The 23,508-nt window shown below is 47.3% G+C and overlaps 1 protein-coding gene across 1 annotated transcript; it reads left to right on the top strand.

Annotated features, from left to right (window-relative positions):
* Nucleotides 1-520: 520 nt before the first annotated feature.
* LOC142587420 (mialostatin-like) lies at nt 521-21,163 on the top strand. The gene is made up of 4 exons (XM_075698430.1): nt 521-677; nt 4,269-4,496; nt 20,078-20,182; nt 21,039-21,163. The coding sequence occupies exons 2-4, from the start codon at nt 4,275-4,277 to the stop codon at nt 21,138-21,140; spliced, it is 429 nt and encodes a 142-aa protein (XP_075554545.1). The 5' UTR covers nt 521-677; nt 4,269-4,274; the 3' UTR covers nt 21,141-21,163.
* The last annotated feature ends 2,345 nt before the right edge of the window (nt 21,164-23,508 follow it).

The raw sequence follows: 23,508 nt of genomic DNA on the forward strand, positions 1-23,508 counted from the left end.
AGTTGATATCTGATCGTCAGTGAATCATGTGCCAGAAAAGCACGAATCCTAGTTTGAACGAAATAATGTAGCAGAGCGCCAACCTGTAAATACATGCCCGAATTCACTGCGGCCTACATATCTAGTTCGGGCACACTTGATAAGTGAGAAACCTGCCTGTGTGGTTGTAGACACTGACTCCGTTTTGATACTTAAGAAGAAGCGCCCAGTGCAATGTGCTAAGGCATGAAACATAGCTTAAGCGTTAAGAGCGGTCCGATGAGCACTGTCGTGTGGACAAAATTACTCGTCCGCGCATGCGGTGCTATCGCGCGTCCCTCGCACAGCGAGCATCGCCTTTTCCGGTGCACCGCGGCGCCCAGCGAGCCAAGGGCCGCTTCGAAGTCTGGCGTGCCTAGTAGCCATCCGGTTTTGTTACCACGTCCCCCTTTCCTGTCCCTCTCGCGCACAACCTCCTTGCGGCTGCACATAAGGAGGTTGTAAGCAAAACAAAAGCAGACGGGAACCCGTCGTGTGTATCTGCCATTTCACTTGAAGGTCACGCAGTTGCCTGCCTTTCCTTCTCCCTCACAGCCTGTTTCTGGCGCCGAGGAAAACGCTCCGCTGTAACGCCTCCTGCGTTGAGTGATTCAGAAGCCCACCGGGAGCATCATTTTCACGCCATTCCAGTGTACAGGGTGAGCTGTAATTGACTTACTCGAGCGGCGAACAGAATGTGTTTTAGCAGTCCTGGTGAGTCTTAATTAGAGGCTCCGTGTCACCCTCCTAGTGCCCCCAAATTAGCCGCGAAATCTAGCTTCCAACTACAGAAATTTCTGCGCGCTTGCGCAGGTTCTGCAGTGCTTCATTAGTTAAACTCTATGACGCCTGCTTGCGTCATGCATTTTCGAAGTGGATGCGTTGTTTAAGCACGCGTGTACCTGAGTCTTTTCGCAGCAGAACATATTTCTATATGACACACAGTAAGAATTGCGTAGAAGTAATTATAAAACAAGTACAAATTAGCATAGCGTATGCGTAGTCCTATGAAATGTCGTATGTTAGATCTGATTCTGCCCTAGGCTATCCCATGTGTGGGTTACTCAAAGGGGGCTGTGTTAACGAAGACCGAAGACGCTAGTACTTCTGATGCATGTTAGCTGCTTCATTAACATCATGACTGCGTCAAACATTATGACGTATAACGCATATTTTTTTTCAGTTGCATTATCATCTCTCTACATGCCCCTATGCTAAATTCCACGCAGATGTGTCTGCATGTTTTTTTTTTTTAGCTCGTATCGCATAGGCTTCTCAAACAGAAGATGCTATAGCCAAGGCTTATTGTTTTGTCCCCTGCGGCATTAGACAAGTTGTGTGCCAATGTATTTATATGAAGGATCATTTCTTTATAAAATTCGAACCTTTACAATAATGAAACCCTGACAGTTTCCGCAGTTTATTATGCGCTATTTTCGTATACGGGGGTAATTATTCCCGCAGTATTGGCGCAAAACTGAACTTTATTGAGGGGATACAAGATAGAAATTTAAATTAGTTGAGGCTGATGATTTGTTCTCTCAAAACAATATTTTTGGTAACCTGTCGATAAGATGTTATTGGTAAAAGAAGATATGAAGGTCAACGTTCTATTTATAAAATTTAGATCCGTAACCCCTGCGCCATTACATCGATTGTGATGTGTCATCGCTTTTGATGTGAATGTGTCTTTCTGTATTTGAGTCCTTGTCGTACAGCACATTTTTTTTTTAATCAGACAGTTCAGTATTTCTTTTTTTATTTACAGTCTAAAGCAGTCGATTTTTACCGATAAATGTAGACTACACCACATCATAGTGCCGGCAAAATGTATGACGCCAGAGTGACCTGCTGCAAGAATTTGAAGGCGTGCCTCCACCTGTCTTTTATTTTTACGTCTTTTCTAGACAATCACGTTTCTTGTCATATTAACAGAGTCAATTTTCACTGTTGTGGAAAGGAGCATAATCAGTGCAGTCGAACCTACGTTCCATTAACCGTGCCTTTCAGAAAATGTGCGTTTGGGAAAGAAAACAGAAGATAATTAATGTCACTGAGGTGAAATGAGATTTACGAAACGATGCATCATTAATTATTGAAGTACAGCAATTTCGCAGCTACTAATGCTGTAATATGAGTTAGTTGCACAAAAATTACTTGACAAAAATTACTGAGCGCAGAGCTCAGTCACATGGATTCACTTAAGTAGCAGTGATTCACCAACGGCTTGCTAATGCCTTTTACACATGCGACACATAGCGAAGGCATACGTCAGTGAATAAGAAATGTAGTTTGCTATCCAAGGGTTTACCGCAATAGTAGAAAATGGTTGCTATAACATAATAATCTTGCGCAGCCACTGTAAAATATAGCAGCCTTAGGCGTTGCATAAGCTTTGCTAAACTGGATTCTTGTCTTTCGCTAGATTCAATCACCACAGGTTACTACATTTATTCGCAGTCAAGACACCTGCGGAAGTGAAGTTTTCTGCTAACGTAACACTAGATATTAGCGAGTTGAACGAAATTATTAAGAGGAGCAAGTCAGTCGTCCGCACAAATTTCAAGTCTGGTGCATGCTCCAGCCGATTAAAAGATAAGCCGACTGCTCACTTCGAAGTCTTTCAGAATTTACCTAAATTTGATGCGTTCCTATCACTTGGCATTCTGGGCATACGTCGATCCTTGACCCATCGTGACGAAAAACGACGCACGTGACACCGACCAATGTTTATCGACGCCAATTCTAAGGCGCAATATCTCACCGGTTGCTGTGAAGCATGCCCGCGGTGTGACTGGCAGCCACTGAGAAAACTCTCCCACGTAAGAGGAAATTTATAAACAAATACGTGCTTACATGCTGCTTCGTATGCGCACTTTTCATAGTTACAAATTGAGACACAAATTGCAAGGACTGCAGAAAAATATTTTTTTTTGTTTTAAATTATGGGGTTTTAGAAGCCAAAACCACTTTCTGAGTACGCAGCACGCCGTAGTGGATGAATCCGGAAATTTTGACCACCTGAGGTTCTTTAACGTGCACCTTAATCTATGTAAACGGGTGGTTTCGCATTTCGCCCCCATCGCGATGATGCTTCCGTGGCCGCGAGGGCAGGAATACCTGAAGTGGGGTTTACATAACTTTTGTAGGTAAATCTTTCGGAACCCAAACATCGTGAACGGTAGGAGGTGCTCATTCATAACGTTTATCTTCATTTGGTGCTTTACAGTAATGGACCGAGATAGAGAGCAGAAAAAAATGTAAAAAGAAAATAATACACACCCACACACACACACACACACCCACACACACACACACACACACACACACACACACACACACACACACACACACACACACACACACACACACATATATATATATATATATATATATATATATATATATATAGACAAATGATTCCGTGTCTCTAAACTGATGCACAGGTTCCAGTTTCAATGCCAAAGCATTACACACTCCCATTACGCGAAACGCAGACGTCATCGGTGGCGGCGAGGCCAAGCGATGATAGCAAAATGGACGGCGGCCGAAAGCGTAGAACCACGTGAACAATGATCGGATTCATATTGGCCTGGGTGGGAGCATATAACCTTGGCCTATGGGGTGCGCGACGAGCATGCTTCCCGCGCACCACAGCGGCGCCCCTGGTTTGGATAGCTAAAGGTGTGCCTAGTGCGTGCGTCACTACATATGTCACATAACAGCAAATGGGGAGGAGGCGGCGCCACGTCATGAGTTTATAAAATGAGTGCGCTCATGATGTTGCGTGCACTACAAACTGTATAATGCTTTCACATTGCTACACATATGCCCTCTTAGGTCTGCCTGCCGAATTCTTTTATCATTTCAAATGTTAACATAGCTAGATTGCGTAATTGTTTTTTTACAGATCATATAACAAGTGGCAAACATTTCTCAGTGAAATATACCATGTTTTGGTGAAGCTATCGACCTTCAGCTCTCTGTCATAAAGTAAAGGCAGGCTATACAATTCACGTGATGTCATCGGGGTTGCGTTGGCTCCACGCTGGATTTGCAACAAATGGCAGCGAAACACGAGAATACTGCGCGGAGCACAAAAGTGCGAGGCAATGTCTTACAGGCGTACGCATTCCATACCAACCCATTGCTGCATGCAAACATTGTCACAGGAATTCGTTCTTGTTTAATTCGCTTGCCACGAAACCAAACATGTGGCTGGCTAAAGTTTTGTCTTTAAACAAACGCAGGCAACCATGGCTTTTTCGAGCGTTGCAGTGTATGGAATTCCAGCCGTCCTGCTCGCCGCCGTCGCTTGCTGCACAGCCGGTCCTGCAGGATTGGTGGGCGGATGGAAAAAGCACAGCGTTAGAGAGAAACCGGAGTTCGAGGAGTTGGCGCACTACGCCATTTCCCAACAGGTCGGCGGCCGAGAGTACTTTGACACCGTGCTCGAACTTGTCGACGTCGACACGCAGGTAACGAAGCAGTGACTGCGACTGTGGCAATACCTCTAGTAATCGTCATTTTTACCTATTTAATTGCATCTTGCAATCGCTTCTCCATCTGGCCGTCTATAGAATGTGCACAGCGTCGGTAGCGTGTTTTTTTTAATTACACAAGAAAAGAGTTATACTTGCCTATACGGGCGATAGTGGAGTTTGCGGAGCACCTGCTACTAATACTCATATAATATGAAGGCAACAGCGCACGACATTCTTAAATGTGATATCCAAAGTGCAAAATGCAGGTGCCATTGGTGCTGCGAAAATAACTATGTATGTTTAGGTGCCGCAGGACTTGATCAATTCTTTCCATTAGAATAGTTTATATTATAACGTGACTTCGGCGGGGGCAGGAAGGGGGCTCATGAATCACAAACGGTTTTCACCTTCTGGCCACTACTGCTCTGCGACTTCCGCATCAGATTATTTCGGGTCACACACGTATCGCAGTACGCAGCACGCAGCTTGCCTGAACCCACAATAACACACCTTATTTTCGGAAAATCGCGTTTGTTGGACTGATATTCGTTTCTTTGCCACACTGCTCTGCTAATGTTAATGTTATGCGCCTTATTGCCTACGACTGAAGTTACAAGATAGTTAATTCTAGCGGGAAGCAGTTATTGTAACCTGCAGCTTTTTCATTAGAGGGGCCATCAAATGGTCCATCGCTGGATAGCAGCTTTACTTTGATATTTAATTACTGCAGCATGTGCACCTAAGAAGTGTGAGAGCTCTCTCAGCTCTGATAACTCTAAAATTAGTGATTTGCATTGCGACCTACCATCTCCTGTCTGTGGCTGAGACAGCCATGTGTACGTGATCCGTGATAATGCAGGATGATTGATTGGTGATATGCTCCAACATATTATGTTCAATATATTTGGATACAATATTACCCATATATTTGAGAAATATATGATATCGCTACTAAATATATATTCGCCACTTAACTTAATTTTCTTTCGACTGGTGTTACCACCTGTATTACCGCCTCTAAAGTCCCACCTTAATCACACGCGATTTTCACGTTTAGGCATCGCATCGCTCTAAAATTCTGCCAAACGCATAAAACCTTTTAGGGCCCGGAGTAGTGGGAAAGAACTTTCGTGGACAGGCCGGCGTGGTGGCAAGGGGTCCAAAGAAGGACCAAGGAGCCTGGCTCGATGTGAACAATTCTGTGGTGGCTATCGTAACGGGCCTTTTGAGCCAGCTGCGAGTCAGAGAGACAGTCCCGTGCGATGTTACAAGCCGTTCGAGCACGATGAACAGCCTCGCAAGCATATTTTGTAGCAACGCTTGCGTGTGGAGCTGGTGGAAGCAGTGTTTCAAAGGGCAACGTGGGGTGGCTGCAGAGCAAGAGATGAAATGGGGAAAGCGGGCAGTGTCGTGGCGGGACGAGTTTCATGCGAATGTCACATAAAGCAAACTTTTGTACCAATCATGGTGATGTGCTGAAACATACATGGATAGCATCGTGATGAGCGTGCTGTTGAGGCGTTCTGCAAGTGAGTTAGTGTGCGTGTGGTAGGCGGTGGCTATCTTGTGCCCTGTGGAAGAAGAGCGAAAAATATCGATGACAACGTGTGACAGCAAACAGCGACCGCGATCTGTGAGCAGCTGCCGTACAGAGCCGTGGTGCAGGATGACCTCATGAAGCAGGAACTCAGAAACGTGCGTGGCGCAACTGGTCGGCAGTGTCCGCGTGCTGGCGTTTAGTGTCGCGTAGTCAGTAGCTACGGTGGTCAACTTGTTCCCCGAAAGAGAAGTCAGAAATGGCCCAACGATATCAAGTGCGATGCAGTAGAATGGAGCAGCTGGAATGTCGTTAGGCTTAAGTGGGCCGGCAGGCTGCAAGGGCGAGCGCTTGCAGCGTTGGCAGGACTCGCAACCAGAAACGTAGCGGCACTGAGAACCGTAAAGGCCCGCTCAATAGAATCGACACTGCACGCGGTCCTATGTAATGAATTATCCGAGATGGCCGGCTGTTGGCGTATCGTGGAGCTGGCGGAGAAGAGTACAACGGAGGGTCGTAGGTAATACGAGCAGGTGCCATCGCAGTTGGCATTTCGACGGCAGAGAATATTGTTGTGGAGCAAGAATAGCTGAATGGACGTGTCGGAGGATTAGAGCATGGACAATCAATAATAAACCGCAAGTTTGCATCACTGAGCTCTTGATTTCAACTATCGCTCAAGTTGGATATGGCGAGGACGCAGGTGTCGGAATGATGGACGCCGGAATCGGGAAGGTTCGTGGGAGGACGTCATAGGTAATCGGCGTCCAAGTGCATGACGCCGGACATACATCAAAGCTGTATTTTTGAAGCTTTAGCGCCCAGCGATCAAGCCGTGCAGTCGGTGGTCTGTGATGACCGAAAAGGTGCGGCCAAAGAAGTACGATCGAAATTTTGCGACTGCCCAAAATAGAGCAAGGCATTCGCGTTCACTGATGGAAGACTTGCGATCTGAAGGGGACAGCACGCGACTGGCATATGCGATGACATGGACTTGGCCTTGTTGCTGCTGTGCGACGATAGCGCCGATGCCGTGTCTTTTGGCGTCCGCTTGTAACTGTGTGAGCCCTAAGGGTTGAAAATGCTCCAAGATGGGAGGAGTAGTACGCAATTGCACCTTGGTGAGCGTTTGGAATCCATCGCCTAGTTGAGGACCCCATGAAAATATGCATTCCTTCTTCGACAGCTGCGTTAGTGGACGGGGAATGTCGGCGAAGTTTTTGACAAAACGTAGGAAGTAAGAACACAAGCCAACAAAGCTCCGGATGTCTTTGGCAGAGCGAAGCCCAACTACCTCTTTCCTAACACGAATTTTGTCGGGGTCAGGCTGAACGCCGCGAGAGCTGACACGGTGGGCTAGGAAAGTAATTTCACAACGGCCGAAGCTGTCCTTCGAAGATTCCAACTTAAGGCCAGCGCAACGAACAACAATGAGCACTGCCGATAGGCGAGTCAGGTGGCTTTGAAATATTGGCGTAGAAATGATCACATCATCTAAGTAACAGAGGCATGTCGGCCATTTGTAGCCGCGGAACTTCTTTCGAACATAGCTGGCGTATTACATAAGTCAAAAGGCATAACATTAAACTGAAGAATACTGTCGTGTGCAACAAATGCAGCCTCTGGCGGTCCATGTCGTCGACAGAAATCAGCCAATATCCTGAATGGAGGCCGATGGATGATAAATAAGTGGACCCGTCAATACAGTCGAAAGCGTTATCAATATGAGGTAGTGGGTAAACGTCCGTTTGTGTGACTTTGTTCAAGTACCGCCAGTCGACGCAAAAGCGCCAGCTGCCATGCTTCTTTACTAGAACGACCGGTGATGTCTAGGGACTACAGGAAGGTTCAATGATGTTTTGGGTAAGCATCTTGTAGACCTCGCACTGAATCCTGTGGCGCTTAGCATGGGACACGCGATAGGGACGTCGTCGGATGGGGCTGGCGTCTTCGTTATGAATCCGATGCCTTACGACGGATGTCTGACCCAACAGGTGGTCATCAAAGTTAAAGATGTCGCTATAGGACATCAAGAGGTGGCGGGGAACGGCAGCGTATGCTGGGGCGAGGTCATGCCTGAAGCGGTGCGGCGATGGAGCTGCGCACCACCCCTGCAGACAAACAACTCCGCGGGGCCCCCCGCGGGCCCCCCGTAAGCAGACCTTCGCGAGTGTTGACACCAGGCACACGGACACATGATCCGACTCACTGTGCCGAACGTCGTGCGCGAGCTCCCTTTTCTGATTACTTTGTTTACTGCTTTTCTTTCGCACTAGGTCCGCGCACCGCACATCTCTATGCTCCTCTTCCCTCTTTTCCCCTCTCTTTCTCTAAAGCCCTCTCCATTTCCGGCGCGCTGCACTCGCCGGCTCAATTCTCTCTTCTGACAGAATAAACTAGACCTTGATACCGAAAAGGCGTGTGTCCGTCTCATTTACCACGGCTCTACAAAATGGTGAACCGTAGTTTTCTTCGCGGCACTGCCGAAGTTATTGTGGAGCCATGCACAGAAACTAGACGCAATAGGACCCTGAACCTACGGGCACGACCGAGCAACTCCCGCCATACTGCGACCTCAACCCTGCGTTTGGTTTCTGCAAGCGGAATCGCAATATATTCTCTCTGGCGTTCGCACGGAACAACGCAAGTACCACCTAGTTGTTTCGGCACTGTCGCCTACTGCTGCAGAAAGTTGCCGACCTGGTTTCTGGACCGCCTCCCGCCATTCCATACAGCGATCTTAAGGCTGCACTTCTCCAGCGCACAACATCGCAGCGAGCACGCATGCAGCAGTTGCTCTCTGCAGAGGACTTGGGAGACCGTCGGCCAAGCCAGCTCCTTCGCCGTATGCGACAGCTCATGAGCGGCAACACAACAGTAAACGATGACCGCTTCCTGCGGGAACTGTTCATGCAGCGCCTTCCAGTAAACGTTCAGGTGCTACTCGCTACAACCACGGTAATGGACCTCAATAGTGTGGCCAGCTTGGCGGACAAAGTCATGGAGGTGGTGACGCCAGCGGTGTGCAACGTAACACCATCAAGCACCACTGCGAGTTCAGTGCAGCAAACATCATCCTTCGCCGCTTCTCCCATCGACGCGCTCTGCAATCGCCTTGAACAATTAGTTTGTGCTGCGGAGCTTCATCGCACTTCACCCCGTCACGGAAGGCACCGCAGCTCGAGTAGACCACGGCATACAACAGAAGAACGCTCCCGGTGTCAAACACCACCACGGGTATGCTTTTATCACCGCCGCTTCGGGCAGGAGGCGCGCCGCTGCCTCCGTCCTTGTGCATGGCAGGGAAACCAGGCGGCCGACCTTTAATGGCGACAACCGGTCAGGGCCAAAGTAAAAGTCGCCTATTTCGTGTTATGGACAGAACCACAGGCCAGCAATACCTGGTGGGCACCGGGGCGGAGGTCAGCATTATTCCCGCGCAACGTTCCGACCGAACGACACCGCCGACCTATCTTCAAGCTGTCAACGGTAGCAGTGGCCTTATAACGCAAAACTATTCCAATATGTTTTTAATCCAATCTCCTGACGTCAAACTTGCGTATGCACTGACGCAAGCATCGGGCGGTCACCCGCAGCGTTGTCTGAACAGACCAATCAAACGCTCTCCTCATTCATATGAGGTCACTTTTATTTGCTTCAAAAACGAATCACATGCCTACACTGAGCGGCTTGTCTTACCTAATGGGCTCACGAGAGGTGAGGAGCACGCTCAAATGGAGAGGGATTCGACAGGGCCGAGCCACCGCAGTGAAAATCGATAACCGGACGAAGAGGGTGGTACCGGCGTCTGCGATAGGTCCGTATTCGCTTTCCTAGCTTGCGGTGGCTCGTCGACAATCGCGGCGGCATGCAACTGAAGCTTAAAGGGAAGCTGAAACGGTTTTCAATTTCTATGAATTGCTGGGATTGGGAAGAACAGACCTAATAATTTACGGTTCCGAAATTTTTCTTTCGTTTTATTAATATAACGGGCGGAAATCGCTTTCTAAATCTCCCGCGCGGACACGCCCCCATCGCTTCCCGGAGCGCCGGGTGAGGACGTTGGCAGAGGAGAGAACCGGCGAGACTGACGTCATGGGCGGAGACCGAGCCAACCGAGCTGCGGACCGGCGTGCTGACATGTGCTGGCATGCCTCTTTCCGTCCTGCGCTTTACTGAACGACGCTACGAGAGATCTGCCGCCGCCGCCGCCACTGCTCACGTTTGTTTTGCGATTTTTGTAAACTGTTCTTTCCTTCTGTGCTGCGTGAGTGCCTACAGCCAAGGGCGCCCAACATGCCCTCGTTCTGTGCAGCACTCGGCTGCGCGAACACAGGCGGGCGAGACGATGTGGTGTTTCACAAATTCCCGAAGGAAAAGAAGCTTTCAGCGCAGTGGGTACGTGCGGTGAGGAGAGATAAGTTCGTGCCGACGAAATCAACTGTGCTGTGCTCGGACCATTTCCGCGACAGTGGCTATCATCGGAGCTTGACAACGATGCGGGCAATCGGTATTCCAATTAAATCGGCGCGACTGAAGCCCGGCGTTGTTCCGCGCTGTTCCGCATCACTCTTTTTCCATTGGCTATAACATTTTCACACCTGTGTGTAAACTTCTTGCCTTGTCCAGCCGGTTCGACTCCTTTCTGGGCAAGTGCCACTTCCAGTACTGCCCTGCTGAGGCACACAGTCCTGAATTGTCTTGAACTTGTTACGCACTGCGTGCGCTTCTGTTTTTTCCTAATCTCTTGCACCTCCTGGCAGCACAAGCAGTTCTCTTCATCTTCCATCAATACGCAGCACATGCAGGTGCACCTAGTTTAATGAGAGCGTGATTAGGCCCACATTGATGCACTGGAGAAATACGAACATTTGCAGCCATTAACGTCTGGTAACACAGTTTTAGCGTAGCCGGATAGCCTTACGACAAATGCGAAAACGCGTTGTTGCTAGCGTTGCTATACTCCGTTTCATACATCAAGTGCAACGCTGTGGAGGCTTGAGATACTTCTTGCAGTGGCTGCGTTCGCACTTAGAAAAAGTTCGGCGTTTCTTGACCCGATTTTTCAGAAAGCTTTCCATATATAAGCTCAGTTCGGAATGAAAATAAAAAAAGAATTTACCCATAGAAACCATCCGTGTACTTATACGGCTGCTAACACGTTCTTTTAAAAAAATTTTCTTTTCGGTATTTTTTAATCGCTGCCCGTCACGGCAGCTTCACGTGCATGCTCCATGCGCGAGCAAACGCCGCTGGCATGTAGCGAAGCATAGACGGAAACGCGCGCAGTAATAAATTTTGGTGACCGGACTTCGAGCGTAGCTTCCACAGCGATGCACATGAGGTATCAAATGGAGTGTAGGCTTGCCTAGTGACATTCGACGTACGGTGCAGTTATCGTGTTTACCACACGGCGGTGCTAAAACTGCCTAATATCTTTATGTCAACACTAGCATGGAGCACGCATACCGATTCTTGATCGAGCCACACTCGCAAAGTCGTCGAACCATAGTATGAATATTGCACATATAATACCTCTGGTCATCTCTGGATGTGTATGATAAGCAACTTCCATGACTGTACCTCACAGCACTGCATGTGCGCGGTTTGAAACGCGGCACTTATGTTCGCGATCGTGTATCAACGCTGAAAAAACCACGGGACTTTAGACAAGCAGCGGCAAGGTGCTTGACATCGCGGAATTGCACCCGTGTAAATCTAATGAGAAGTTAGTGCTTCGGCATTCTTCCAGCAGCATGTTCCCAGTGACACTTTAGTGCATTTTTTCTCCCGTCATTGCAACGTGCAGCTACATTAAAAAAAAAACATACGTACCAGCTAAGATTTCCAGCGCGCGAGAAGGTGCACACATCGCTCTCGCTGTTCGCACACTCAATATCGTCGTTGACTCTGTTGCCGCCATCGTTTTTCGTATCGGCTGTGGGTTCAAACATGTACGGGGACAACACAAGCTGTCGGAGACAGCGAGAACGTTCCATCTTGCAACTCAGCTATGAAGCCAGAACAGCAGAACCGCGTGCTACCAGAGAGAAAGGAATGGTGCTACGCTCTGAAACGGAGACATGTGGCGGCGCCGACCGGCGACTACCGCCAACGACGTCACAGCGGCCCCGACCAATCACGGGCAACAGCGGCGTTCGCGCGATGCCCTGAGGCGCTGGTGCGCGTTTTCTTGGAAAAACAGCCGCTTGCGTTTGTTTCCGCCCTTTTTGAACCAGATATTCGTGTTCAGGGGACTCAAAACGGTAGAATGCCGCAGAGAACTCATTTTTTTCGAAAAGTGTTTCAGCTTCCCTTTAAGAATGACGCTAAAACGGATCCTCAGCAAGGAAGTGTGGGCAGAACGAGGTCGTAAACGTGCTGAAAGTGCTCTAAAACCTTACACGGCCACGCAAAAAGCTTTGTTACACGCCAACAAACCCATGCTCTCCGACAGGTGCGAGTGGCCAGTGACTGAGCGATCGGCGGCAGCCATCTATTATTCCTTTCGGAAGAGGCAGCCTGCGGTTATTCAGAAGAAAATTCAGTTTTTTACGGCATATTAATGCCTTTTTATCCCGTACACGTCACTTTGACGCGGTGAGCTTTTGCAGTTTTGTGACGTCGCGTGAGAGGCAGGGGAAGTGGGCGCAGTCCGAAAACTTTTGACCAATAGCCGAGTGCTAATGGCGAAGAGGCGTCGAATAAGAAATAACTATTTTTCTTTGCTTCGGTCAAATCATGCATAGTCCGTGTGTACACGTTATATCAGATGGGGAGCTATCGTGGTTTTCGTGACGTCGCGTGACAGACAGGTGAAATGGGGGTGGTCCAAAAAAGTTTTTGACCAATCGCGGAGGGCTGATTGCAGAATTGGAATAGAAAAGTTTGGAATAGTTTTACGTTACAGCGCTCCAGAATACCTGTTTACAAGTCGCGGTCCCTCACCCTGAATCTTGGCCTGCACCGCGTTTTCCTTTGGGTTTTCCTCGTCGCTGATGTTCGCCGTGCTTTTATTGGTGTTGATTTCCTGGACCACCATGGACGGCTGGTCGATGTGAAACGCCAACGCCTGCTGGACACTGCTACGTTGCTCTCTGTTCATGGCTTCGTTTCCTGTGACTCGCATATAGTCGCCCCAACCACAACAATTGCTGGTGATCATTTTGCTTGCCTTCTTCAAAAGTTCCCCAACCTCACGTGACCACCAGACTGGACAAAGCTCGTACAGCATGATTTACGTCATCACATCCTAACAACTGGCCCACCTGTATTTGCTCGCCCACGACGACTCACCCCGGACAAACTCAATATTACCCGAGCAGAGTTCGAACACATGTTGGAACTTGTAATCGTACGACCATCGTCCAGCAGCTGGGCGTCTCCGCTCCATCTGGTGCCCAAGAAATCAGGTGACTGAAGGCCGTGTGGGGACTACCGATCCCTGAATGCAAAAACCATTCCGGACCGGTACCCACTGCCTAACATCCAAGATTTCACGTCGGCACTGGATGGCACTACAGTATTTTCCAAAATTGACCTGGTGCGAGCCTTTCACCAAATTCCTGTCGCACAAGAAGACATTCCAAAAACAGCAATTAACACCCCATTTGGCCTCTTTGAATTTTTGAGAATGCCATTCCGTCTCCGAAATTCTACACAGACATCACAGCAGTTCATCGACACAGTCACACGTGGTCTGCCGTTCGTGTTCGCCTACGTTGACGACTTGCTTGTGGCAAGCTCATCCCACGAAGAGCAACTCCAACATCTCTATCAGCTTTTTGAGCGCCTATCAGCAAATGGTATCGTCTTCAACACTGCCAAGAGCGAGTTCGGAGTACCATCACTTGATTTTCTCGGCCATCGCTTGGATAACAACGGCATCCATCCTCCTCCTCACAAAGTGCGAGCCATCATGGAGTTCCCCAAATCAGCTTCAGTAACTAAGCTGCGCCAGTTTCTAGGCTTGGTAAACTTTTACCGCCGAATCATTAGAAACTGTGCTATGCTGCTGGAACCCCTCGAGCGTTTGCTCTGCGGCAAACAACTGTCGATTTCACTGCCCTGGGACAGCACAACAGATGAAGCTTTCAATTCTATCAAGCACGCTTTAGCCGATGCCACACTGCTAGCTCAATCGAACCCGAGCTATACGTTGTCGCTCATGACGAATGCCTCCAGCTCTGTGGTCGGAGCCGTACTGCAACAAAAAGTAAATGGTGGGTGGCAGCCCCTTGCCTTTTTTCAAAACGCATGACCTCCGCACAAACACGCTACAGTGTTTTCGGCCGTGAGTTGCTCGCCATATTTCTGGCCGTGAGGCATTTCCGACACCTACTTGAAGGCCGCTTGTTCACAATCTTCATCGACCACAATCCTTTCTCCTACTCAATCGGCCGCTCTGAAACATTATACACTCCACGTGAGGTGCGCCAGCTCGCCTTCATCTTATAGTTTTCAACTGACATAGGCCACTTCAGCGGCGTTGACAACTCACCAGCTGACGCCCTCAGTCGCGTGCATGCTATCACACGTAGTCGCTCCTAGAGCTCTATGTCAACATCATTTCCTTTCAACCTCCAAGAATTGGCTACAGACCAAGCTAATGATTCTGTGCTCCGTCACCTACGTGACGCGTCAACATCTCTTCAGCTTCAATCAGTTACCTTTGAAGATGTGCCAATTGTCTGCGACACATCCACGGGCACACCTCGGTCTTACCTAACCACCTCTCTCCGCAAGCAAATGTTCGACTCATATCACACTCTTGCACACCCAGGCACTCGCGCATCTCAAAAGCTTGTCTCATCATGCTTCGTCTGGCCGGGCCTGAACGCAAATATCATGAACTGGGTCCGCTCCTGCGCACCTTGTCAGCGCGCGAAAGTTCAGCGGTACCCTGTCCCCCTCGTCGAGAGATTTCATCGCCATCTCAAGACAGCACTCACAGCGCACGGCTGTCCGAACAAGTGGGTTGACAGATTTCCGCTCACGTTTCTCGGAATTCGATCTGCCTTCAAAGAGGACCTCCCCTGCGCTACTGCGGAGCTTGTTTACGGCTCCTCGCTTCGCCTTCCAGCCGACTTCTTCGAAGAAAACACCCTCACTTCCTCTCTAACAGCAAGCGCGTACGTCGACCAGCTTCGCGATGTGTTCCGAAACCTCCGTGCGCAGTCTACACGTTTTAATAAACCCCGTGCAGTGTACATCACTTCGGACTTGCAGACAGCCAGACATGTTTTGGTGCGTTACGGCCTTGTGCGCGGCTCGCTTCAGCCCCACTAGCTCGGACCACTCCCCGTTTTAGAACGTTTTCCTTCTAACTTCGTCGTCGACGTAAACGTGACACGAGATACGATCGCGCTTGAGCGACTCAAGCCAGCATTCAGCGAGGCACCCGCGCTTAATTATCTCGCCTTCCCGGGACATGCGGACTCTGCCTTGCAAGTGCGCGGTCCGTCACCTCTTCGTCGCGTTCACTGGGCTGCTACTTGTGCATTGTGAGCATCGTTCGTCGCTTCAGCTTCCTCTCTAAGGGCGGAGCAATCTGTAGCGGCGCTGCGATGGAGCTGCGCACCACCCCTGCAGCGATAAACAACTCCGCGGGGCGTTCCGCGGGCCTCCCGTAAGCGGACCTTCGCGAGTGTTGGACACCAGTCACACAGAAACATGGTCCGACTCACTGTGCCGAACGTCGTGCGCGAGCTCCCTTTTTTGATTACTTTGTTAACTGCTTTCCTTTCGCACTAGGTCCGCGCACCGCACTCCTCTATGCTCCTCTTCCCTCTTTTCTCCTCTCTCTCTCTAAAGCCCTCGCCATTTCCGGCGCGCTGCGCGCGCCCGCTCAATTCTTTCTTTTGACAGAATAAACTAGACCTTGTTACCGAAAAGACGTGTGTCCGTCTTGTTTACCACGACACTACAGGCGCTATCATTTTTTTTTTTGAAAACTGACATCGGTTGAATGGAATGGGACGAGGAGGGGGTCATAGCGGAAGACGAAGAATCCCCTGCAACGAATGCTGAAAAGCCACGCTCATCGACAGAAGAGACGTTGAACAGAGCCGTGCTTACCACGATAATTTACGTGCGCCAGCTAAAGTTCAATATGGGCAGTGACACAGCGCTCTTAGTGATGGTAACGAGTGTGTGGAGATCAGTAATATTTCTGGCCAATAGAACATCGCCTATTGAAGTCAACAAGTAATCGCCATCGGAAATGGAAGGTAGGGAAGTCAAGTTCACGTACATAACAGCTTGAGATGGTAGTCGAACGTGATCGACGGAGCACAAACGCCCTTGTCCTGCGTGCGGAGCGCCAGAGTGAAGTGGCAGGTCGAGTTGGAGCACATCGCTTCCACAATCAAACAGGGCTGAACGGGCTGACAGAAAGTCCATGCCCAGGATGAGGTCATGGTAGCACTGTTTGAGCACAGCAAGTAGTACAGTCTTGGAGTGGTTGGCGACACTGGTGCGTACTGAGCACATCCCAACGACAGGAAGCATTCCACCATCGCCGACACGGATTGTTGACAACTAGGGTGGTGTGAGGACCTTCTTCAAGCGATGACGAAACTCTCAGCATTCTAATGCACATCGTCCGAACTCGGCGCTTATACTCCGAGCTGCCAACTCGGAGCTTGGCGCACTGCCCACTACCCCAACGGCAGCTCGGAGTATAAGCGCCGAGTTCGGACGATGTGCATTAGAATGGTTAAATTCTCAGCACGTCACAGATATTTCCGCGTCTGTGTCAAGGAGAGCAGCGATGCGCACAATGTTAACTGTACCATCTCTTAGGGTACGGCTAGTCGGCAGCGTGGTCAGAGAATTTTGTGGACAGGTCATTAATGCAGCGTCACCTTCGGGCGCTGAATCATGTAGTTTTGGAAGGCAGGCGTCCGATCGGCGACGAGGGGCGGCGGAACGGAGGCGAGCGAGATGACGGAAGGAGAGAGAGCGGCGAAAGGGGCTGGTGTCCACGTAGCGATGGTGACCGTCTATATGAATTGGCGGGAGCATCGTTGCTGGCGACATGGCATTGTGCAAAGTGAGTTTCTAAAGGGTCCGGATTTCTTTCAGGGCGAGGGTTATGAGCATAGGGTGCATGAGGAGGCCAAGACCAACAGCTGTTGCATTAGCGTGCGACGTGACCTATAGCATGGCAGATAAAGAAAATAGGCCAGTCATCGGCAGTCCTCCACTCGGCTGGATTGCGACGAAGTAGCGGCGGCCTCGGGCCTCGTGCATAGGAGACTTGGAGACAGTCAGTTGGGCATAAAGAAGCGATGGTACACACAGAGTTCAAGACAACACTGGACAGCTCCTGACAAACAATGTTTTGGACAAGTGGCATCATTGGGGACATCGACTCAACGGTGCGAGAACATGTGGAAGCAGGAGACATGGCGTCAATTTCGCGTGGGATAATCTTGGTTACATGCTCCGCATTAAGCGGTACCTGTGGTGCAGGTACGTATTGGCACGACGACGTTGCTGTCGTGTTAGGCAGTCGCATGAAGCGGTGAGCGATGCGTCGGCTTTTGGTGTTCTCAAGACGCTTGCACTTCCTTATGATGGAGTCGACCGTAACGCGTCTTTGCAAATGAGCACATTGAATGCGTCGTCTGCTGTCCATTTTCAAACAGACCCCCTTTGTCTGACTCCATCATTTCATCTTCCGCCTTGCGACAAAGGGCTAGCGCATCCTGTATAAAAGAAAGAACAGACTCCGTAGATGTTTGGGCGCGTGACGCCAGACACTTCTTCGCCACGGCCGTACGACTAATGGAATATTTTCATTGCAGGAGCCCCAACTTCCGATTTCAGCTTCATGATTCCTGAATCAGACTTTGCTGTTCCTTGTAAGTAAAATATAACGTTCGCCCCATGACCGTATTGTCCCATCGGCTAATTTTAATTACACGGTCGGATAGGGTCGACCAGTTGTCAATATCGACGTCATCAGTTCCGGGAAACGTGCCCGGATCTCTTTGCTCCGCAAGAACAACTATTGACGTTGCCTCCGCTGTGGAAGAGGCCACCTCTTCTGCCATTGCGGAAAATTGCAAGCAGCGGCCGCTGCGGAGCTCCATTGTAACAGGTTTTCGCCCTGCATATCCACCAATGATTTGACGTAGATAAAGATTAGCTAAAATTATATTTATAATATATATACAAAGATGATACAGCAAGGATGGCAGAATAACCACAAAACGTCAACTGGCTCTTTCAATTGTCCTCTTCATCATCTTACTGAGCCCATTCACAATGATAGAATGGCGTATAACAATATCATCTGCATCGAAACCATAAATATTCCTTATGTTCTACTTTAGCTGCGCCAGCCTAAGGGCGTTTATTGTTCATGAGCATTATGTTTTAGAGCGCAGCTCTCGGAGCTTCCAAGGAGTCGTCACTTGCACTTCATTTAGGGCGTGGTAATATTCGTGGCGTATTCTGAATATAGCAATTATGCCAAGTTTTAATTTCACAAACACTCTTATTTAAGTAATAAAATTTTTGTGAATAGGCGATTCCATACATGGAAAATTGCGTCTGTGATGATACAGTAGCCCAGATCTTTAATTATGGTGACATCCATATGGCGTACACCCTCATCGGATGAAACTGCGATTTATGTCCAGAAGGATGTCCGGTATAACAATACACGATAATATTATTGTGGCAACCTCAGGTTTCACTAACACCAAGGAAATTTGCAGAAGTAATTCCACATCTCCAACCTTTCTGTCGCAATGTTCTTTAGATAAAAACCAGCCGAAATCATCGGGTGAAACTATGTCTTGTGTCCGGAAGGATGTCCTGTATGATAGACGATAATATTCTGATGGCAACCTCATTTTTCACCAACACCCAGAAGAATAGCAGGAAGAATTACAAATGTCCGACTGTTGTCAAGCAATATTCTTTAGATAAAGAACCAGCCGAAGAGCTTCACGAGTTTGCCTTTATCCATACTGGTTTGACCTTACTTGTTACGCTAATGCAAGAAATAGCAAGTCAGTGCATTCAAAAGTGCTCAGCTTCATGCCATATATTTTTTAATTATGCTTTCCACTGAAATTATGCTGCTGTCCTACTTTACCATAGGTGATTCGTGACAACTTTCATAATGAGAAATTTTAAAACTGGTATACGTCTGCTGTCTGCTCACAAGTTGGAAACATACGTTGCTTGATGTTTTCAGGGTCCGGTAGGTGTCAGTCTAATGCACGGAACTCTACATGTACGTCTGCATGAGGTGCTGCAATAAACATTACAGCAATAGGGCGCTCACATTGTTTTTCATTCTATACGGTGCTTTTTTGAAGTGCTCTAAGTTTTTCGATAATTGCTTGTGGCAAGAAGCACAATTCTATCCCTTCATACTAACTCCTATGAGAAATGAAAGTGCTTCATTTCACAGTAGCCGTAATCGAGCTAACTACCTTTCCAATAATTTATATTACAGCGTATATTTCTATCTACCGAGTATGGCTAGTGGGTGTGCAAGGCTTGTAGACTTTGTAGAAATTATGAGGAAGGCACCGGTTTAAACGGCATCAAATAAGCCGTCGAAATTGCGGAAAGAACGCAATGTTGTTATAGTCAGCTTTTTTAAGAAAGTGCTCTTTCATGCACTCAAGCATAAAAGTGAGCGTACCGCCATGGCATTTCGTTTACTGGCGCAGTCCTGAGAATTCTTTCCATGTGGGCAGACCTTGTGAACTCGACGGTTACAATGCGCATATTGAAATACGTACCGCAAATAAATTAATGAATAGGTTATTACCTTGATTATGTTATATGTTCAATTAATCATGTTGAATTATACTCGCATTGATCGCTGCCTCTTGAGTGATTTAAAGGAAGAATTAGAATTGTACTGACACAGGTAATTTTTCAAAAATAGTGCAGCTAAAACAACATAGTCTTGATATAAGAAATGGGATGTTCAAAGTAATCCCGTAGCGTAGAATTCAGGCGCCAAAATTTCACTCCAATAGGCTTCACCTGCATTCCTTATTCACAGGTCGTGGCAGGAACAAACTACCGAATCAAGTTTAAGGTAGCTGAGTCGACTTGCAGAGTGACAGAATCTTACAGCCGGGAGGTCTGCCTTCCAAAGTCTCGAGAGGTAAGTACTGTGCAAATATGCACGTAGGTTTGCAAAAGTGAAAACACGAACAGAAACCTTTGAATTACTGTTAAAATCTCTTCAAGACAAATTTGAAAAGTCAGCAGCCGGTAACTGACAGACTGGTTAAAAAGTTGATACTTTTTCTAATGCAGCTAAATTCGCAAGTATGTCTCCTGCAAGAGCACATAGACAATCTGCTTGAAATAAGTTTAGCCTTTTTTACGTATGAGTAACAAGTTGCGCAACCGTTCATCGGGCAAGCTGTGTTAGTGCAGACAATAATGTGTTATCTGCCTATGCAGGTTTGCAAACTTCATATTTGAAGATTTTATGTACAGACTTGAATAATTTTTGCATACCTGTGCATTCAATGTTTCGGCAAAATATCGCTTCGTCGATCAGCGCTTATTTGTAACAGGTTTTTTAGTATTCTAAATGCACATTATTTTCATGATGCCCAGTCCAAAGGTGGCAGGTGAGGCGACAAATGAATAGGGCCCCAGAATCACGTGTCACCTGTTTTCTAGCACATATTCTCGTGCAATAATCTATGTGTCCGGAAATATTTTTGTCGCTACCTTGTCTTATGCCATTATATCTGTCAGGCGTTTCTAAGAAGAAGTAAAAGTACTTACTTTTTGGTTAGTGGGAGTAAAGGTACGAGGTTCTAGAGCCAGGAGTGTTTTCTTTCTTTTATGCTGGTTTTAGTTTACTTTTTCCACACAAGAACAAAAACATATCAGTAGAATTAGGGAACTCAGACTCATTTTTTTTTCATCCAATGTTCTTGACATAAGATAAATCATAAGTTGGATTGTGCAACTTCTATTAACCTTTTATTAATGTTTTGCAGTCGGTGAAGGACGTGTGTACCGCGGTCATCTACTACGTACCTTGGCTCAACGAGCGCTCGGTCACTTCATTCACGTGCGAAGGAACAACCACTTCCAAGTAGAGAATAAAATGCGTCGGGGATTTCCCCGTTCAACTAATACGCAATTTTTTTATTTATTTTATATTGTTTACATTGAAGCCAGAAATAAAACTAGTAACTACTTGAAATAATTTTACCGCGGTATCTTCTCGTGTTATTCTCTTTCTGTTTGCAGCGAATTAGCTGAAAATTTCCCTATTGCACTTACTGTGTGATGGAACAATTGACACCAGATTCGGGATGGCGGTATTAAAGTCTTTTTTTTTTTACGGAGGAGTTTAGTAGAGACACATTTAGGGGCTTCCTTTTTCTTAGTCATCCTAATTATTTTTACATATCAGTGCTTCAACTCGCTATGTTCAGGTTGCGGTGGTAATTTGTCGCACTTTCTTCTTTAAGAACACAAAATCACAAAGAGACCAAGGACAGCATACGGGAAATAGTTGCGCACATTAAATGAATTAAACATATAAATTCACGAATAGGAAAGTTCATTATATCTCGTTCATTACCTAGCGAGGCTTCGAATCCGTCGGCACTGATGCCTTCAGGTAGCGCATGGGGGTTTATCAATCTGTTGCCGTCACCCTAATAGATAACGTGCACGTGACTGGTGCGACAAGAAAGGAGGTTCCACATCCACTGTGAAGGCCGTGAGGTGTGGCGCTGGCTAACACTCCCAGATTTAGTTCTAGTAGATAAACATAAATATCGCAGAAAGGGGAATGGAAAAACGGCACCGCGGTAGCTCAATTGATGAGAGCACCGCATGCGTACTGGGAAGACGTGGGTTCACGCCACAACTACGGCCAGTTGTTTCTCATTCACTGTCATCTTTATTATTTTATAATTTCTTTATTTAAATCAATAAATACATGCAATTTCCCCTATGCTGTGCATGGGCATATGTTGAGTTCTTATGATATGACCAATAAAAGTGGGGCCCGCGGTTTCGCCTATTCTCTTCCATATATATATATATATATATATATATATATATATTATGCTTGCAGTCTGCTGCAGTAACCCACCCCCGTTACACCTTTCTACACTACCAACAAATCAACACTGCTGTGGCAGTCATCGTATACACATCATAAATATTAACAGTTTCAATGAACGTCAAGGCCCTCCAAACTCCTTCAATTGTCAAGCCATACCTTTCACAAATTTATCGGAGGACGCCGATTGCCCCCGAATAGATGCACGCTTTCGCTTCTGCGGGCTGGATATGAACACGCATTGCGTAATTTTATCGTACGGCCGGGCTGTTTGAATCACCAACGACTGGAACTGCGGGGCGCCACTCATAATGAACTCCAATTGACTGATCAGGGCTGCAGAATAGTCAACCACAAATGCATCAACCATATTGTTTTTGTTGCGGTCGCCTGACTGCCCAGTTGAGTAAAAAGAAATCGCTCCCCGAATTGCTAAGTTAGAGTGCATTACTGCCGCTCGCCTTTAGCACTGAAAACGTTCAAGGAAATGAAATAAAGCTATTAATTGTCTGTACTAACGAAACAGTTGCACTCGCCTTGGGCAATGGAATATTCAATGTTGGTTTCGAAGCGGCCATCCATTATTACATCATTACTTAGCTCGAGTGTAACAGCAAGTTCACAATATACATCGCCATACACCTTAGAATCTTTGGTAAAACTTGTGTTTCTCTATGCCCACGTAACTACAGCTTTCGACAAGTATTTTGATGTGAAAGTTGACTTAAGTTTAGATTCAGGAAGTCCATGCATCGCCATACACCTCAGAATCTTTGGTAAAAGTTGTGTATCTGTATGGCCACATAATGGTAGCTTTCGACAAGTATTTTGATGTGAAAATTGATTAAAATCTAGATTCAGCATGTACATACACCGCCATACCCCTGATAATCTTTGGCAAAAGTCGTTTCTGTTAGCCGCCAAGTAAGCACTAAAAGCAAATGTTAAGTCAAGCTAAAGTGATAGATTAGTGCTCCACAATCTCTAAGGCGTCAATACTATTTTGGACAGAGCCTTTATCATCGCGAAATTGAGGAAAAAGCAGGACATTATTAGAGACTCCTGCAGGACATTCAAGCACTTGTCCGGTGACGAAAGCACTCCTAATTTAAAATATGTCAGTAATACTGAACCTCTCATTACAAAAACATCATTTCATTGCATTATAGACAAAACAAAATGTTGCTTGTTTAGTTCTATTGTATATACACAAAAAAAAAGATTACCCTTGACAACCACGCTGGCTGTAGAAATGATTCTTTTTCGCTGGACTCTGCGCCGCCCGCGCTTTCGTTATCGCGTACTGCCGCGCTGGCCTCGCTGGCTCGCGACACTCGCACTGTATAGAAGTAGCAGACAATTCAACTTCCATGTGACGTCGTGGGATG

Source organism: Dermacentor variabilis, chromosome 7 (assembly GCF_050947875.1).
Source record: "Dermacentor variabilis isolate Ectoservices chromosome 7, ASM5094787v1, whole genome shotgun sequence".
Lineage (NCBI taxonomy): Eukaryota > Metazoa > Arthropoda > Arachnida > Ixodida > Ixodidae > Dermacentor > Dermacentor variabilis.

What these genes read in the sequence shown, in the direction of transcription:
- LOC142587420 (XM_075698430.1), top strand. Translation starts at nt 4,275, where the DNA reads ATGGCTTTTTCGAGCGTTGCAGTGTATGGAATTCCAGCCGTCCTGCTC. An exon ending in TTGTCGACGTCGACACGCAG is followed by an intron (nt 4,497 to 20,077) that starts GTAACGAAGCAG and finishes CCTTATTCACAG; the next exon opens with GTCGTGGCAGGAACAAACTA. An exon ending in GCCTTCCAAAGTCTCGAGAG is followed by an intron (nt 20,183 to 21,038) that starts GTAAGTACTGTG and finishes AATGTTTTGCAG; the next exon opens with TCGGTGAAGGACGTGTGTAC.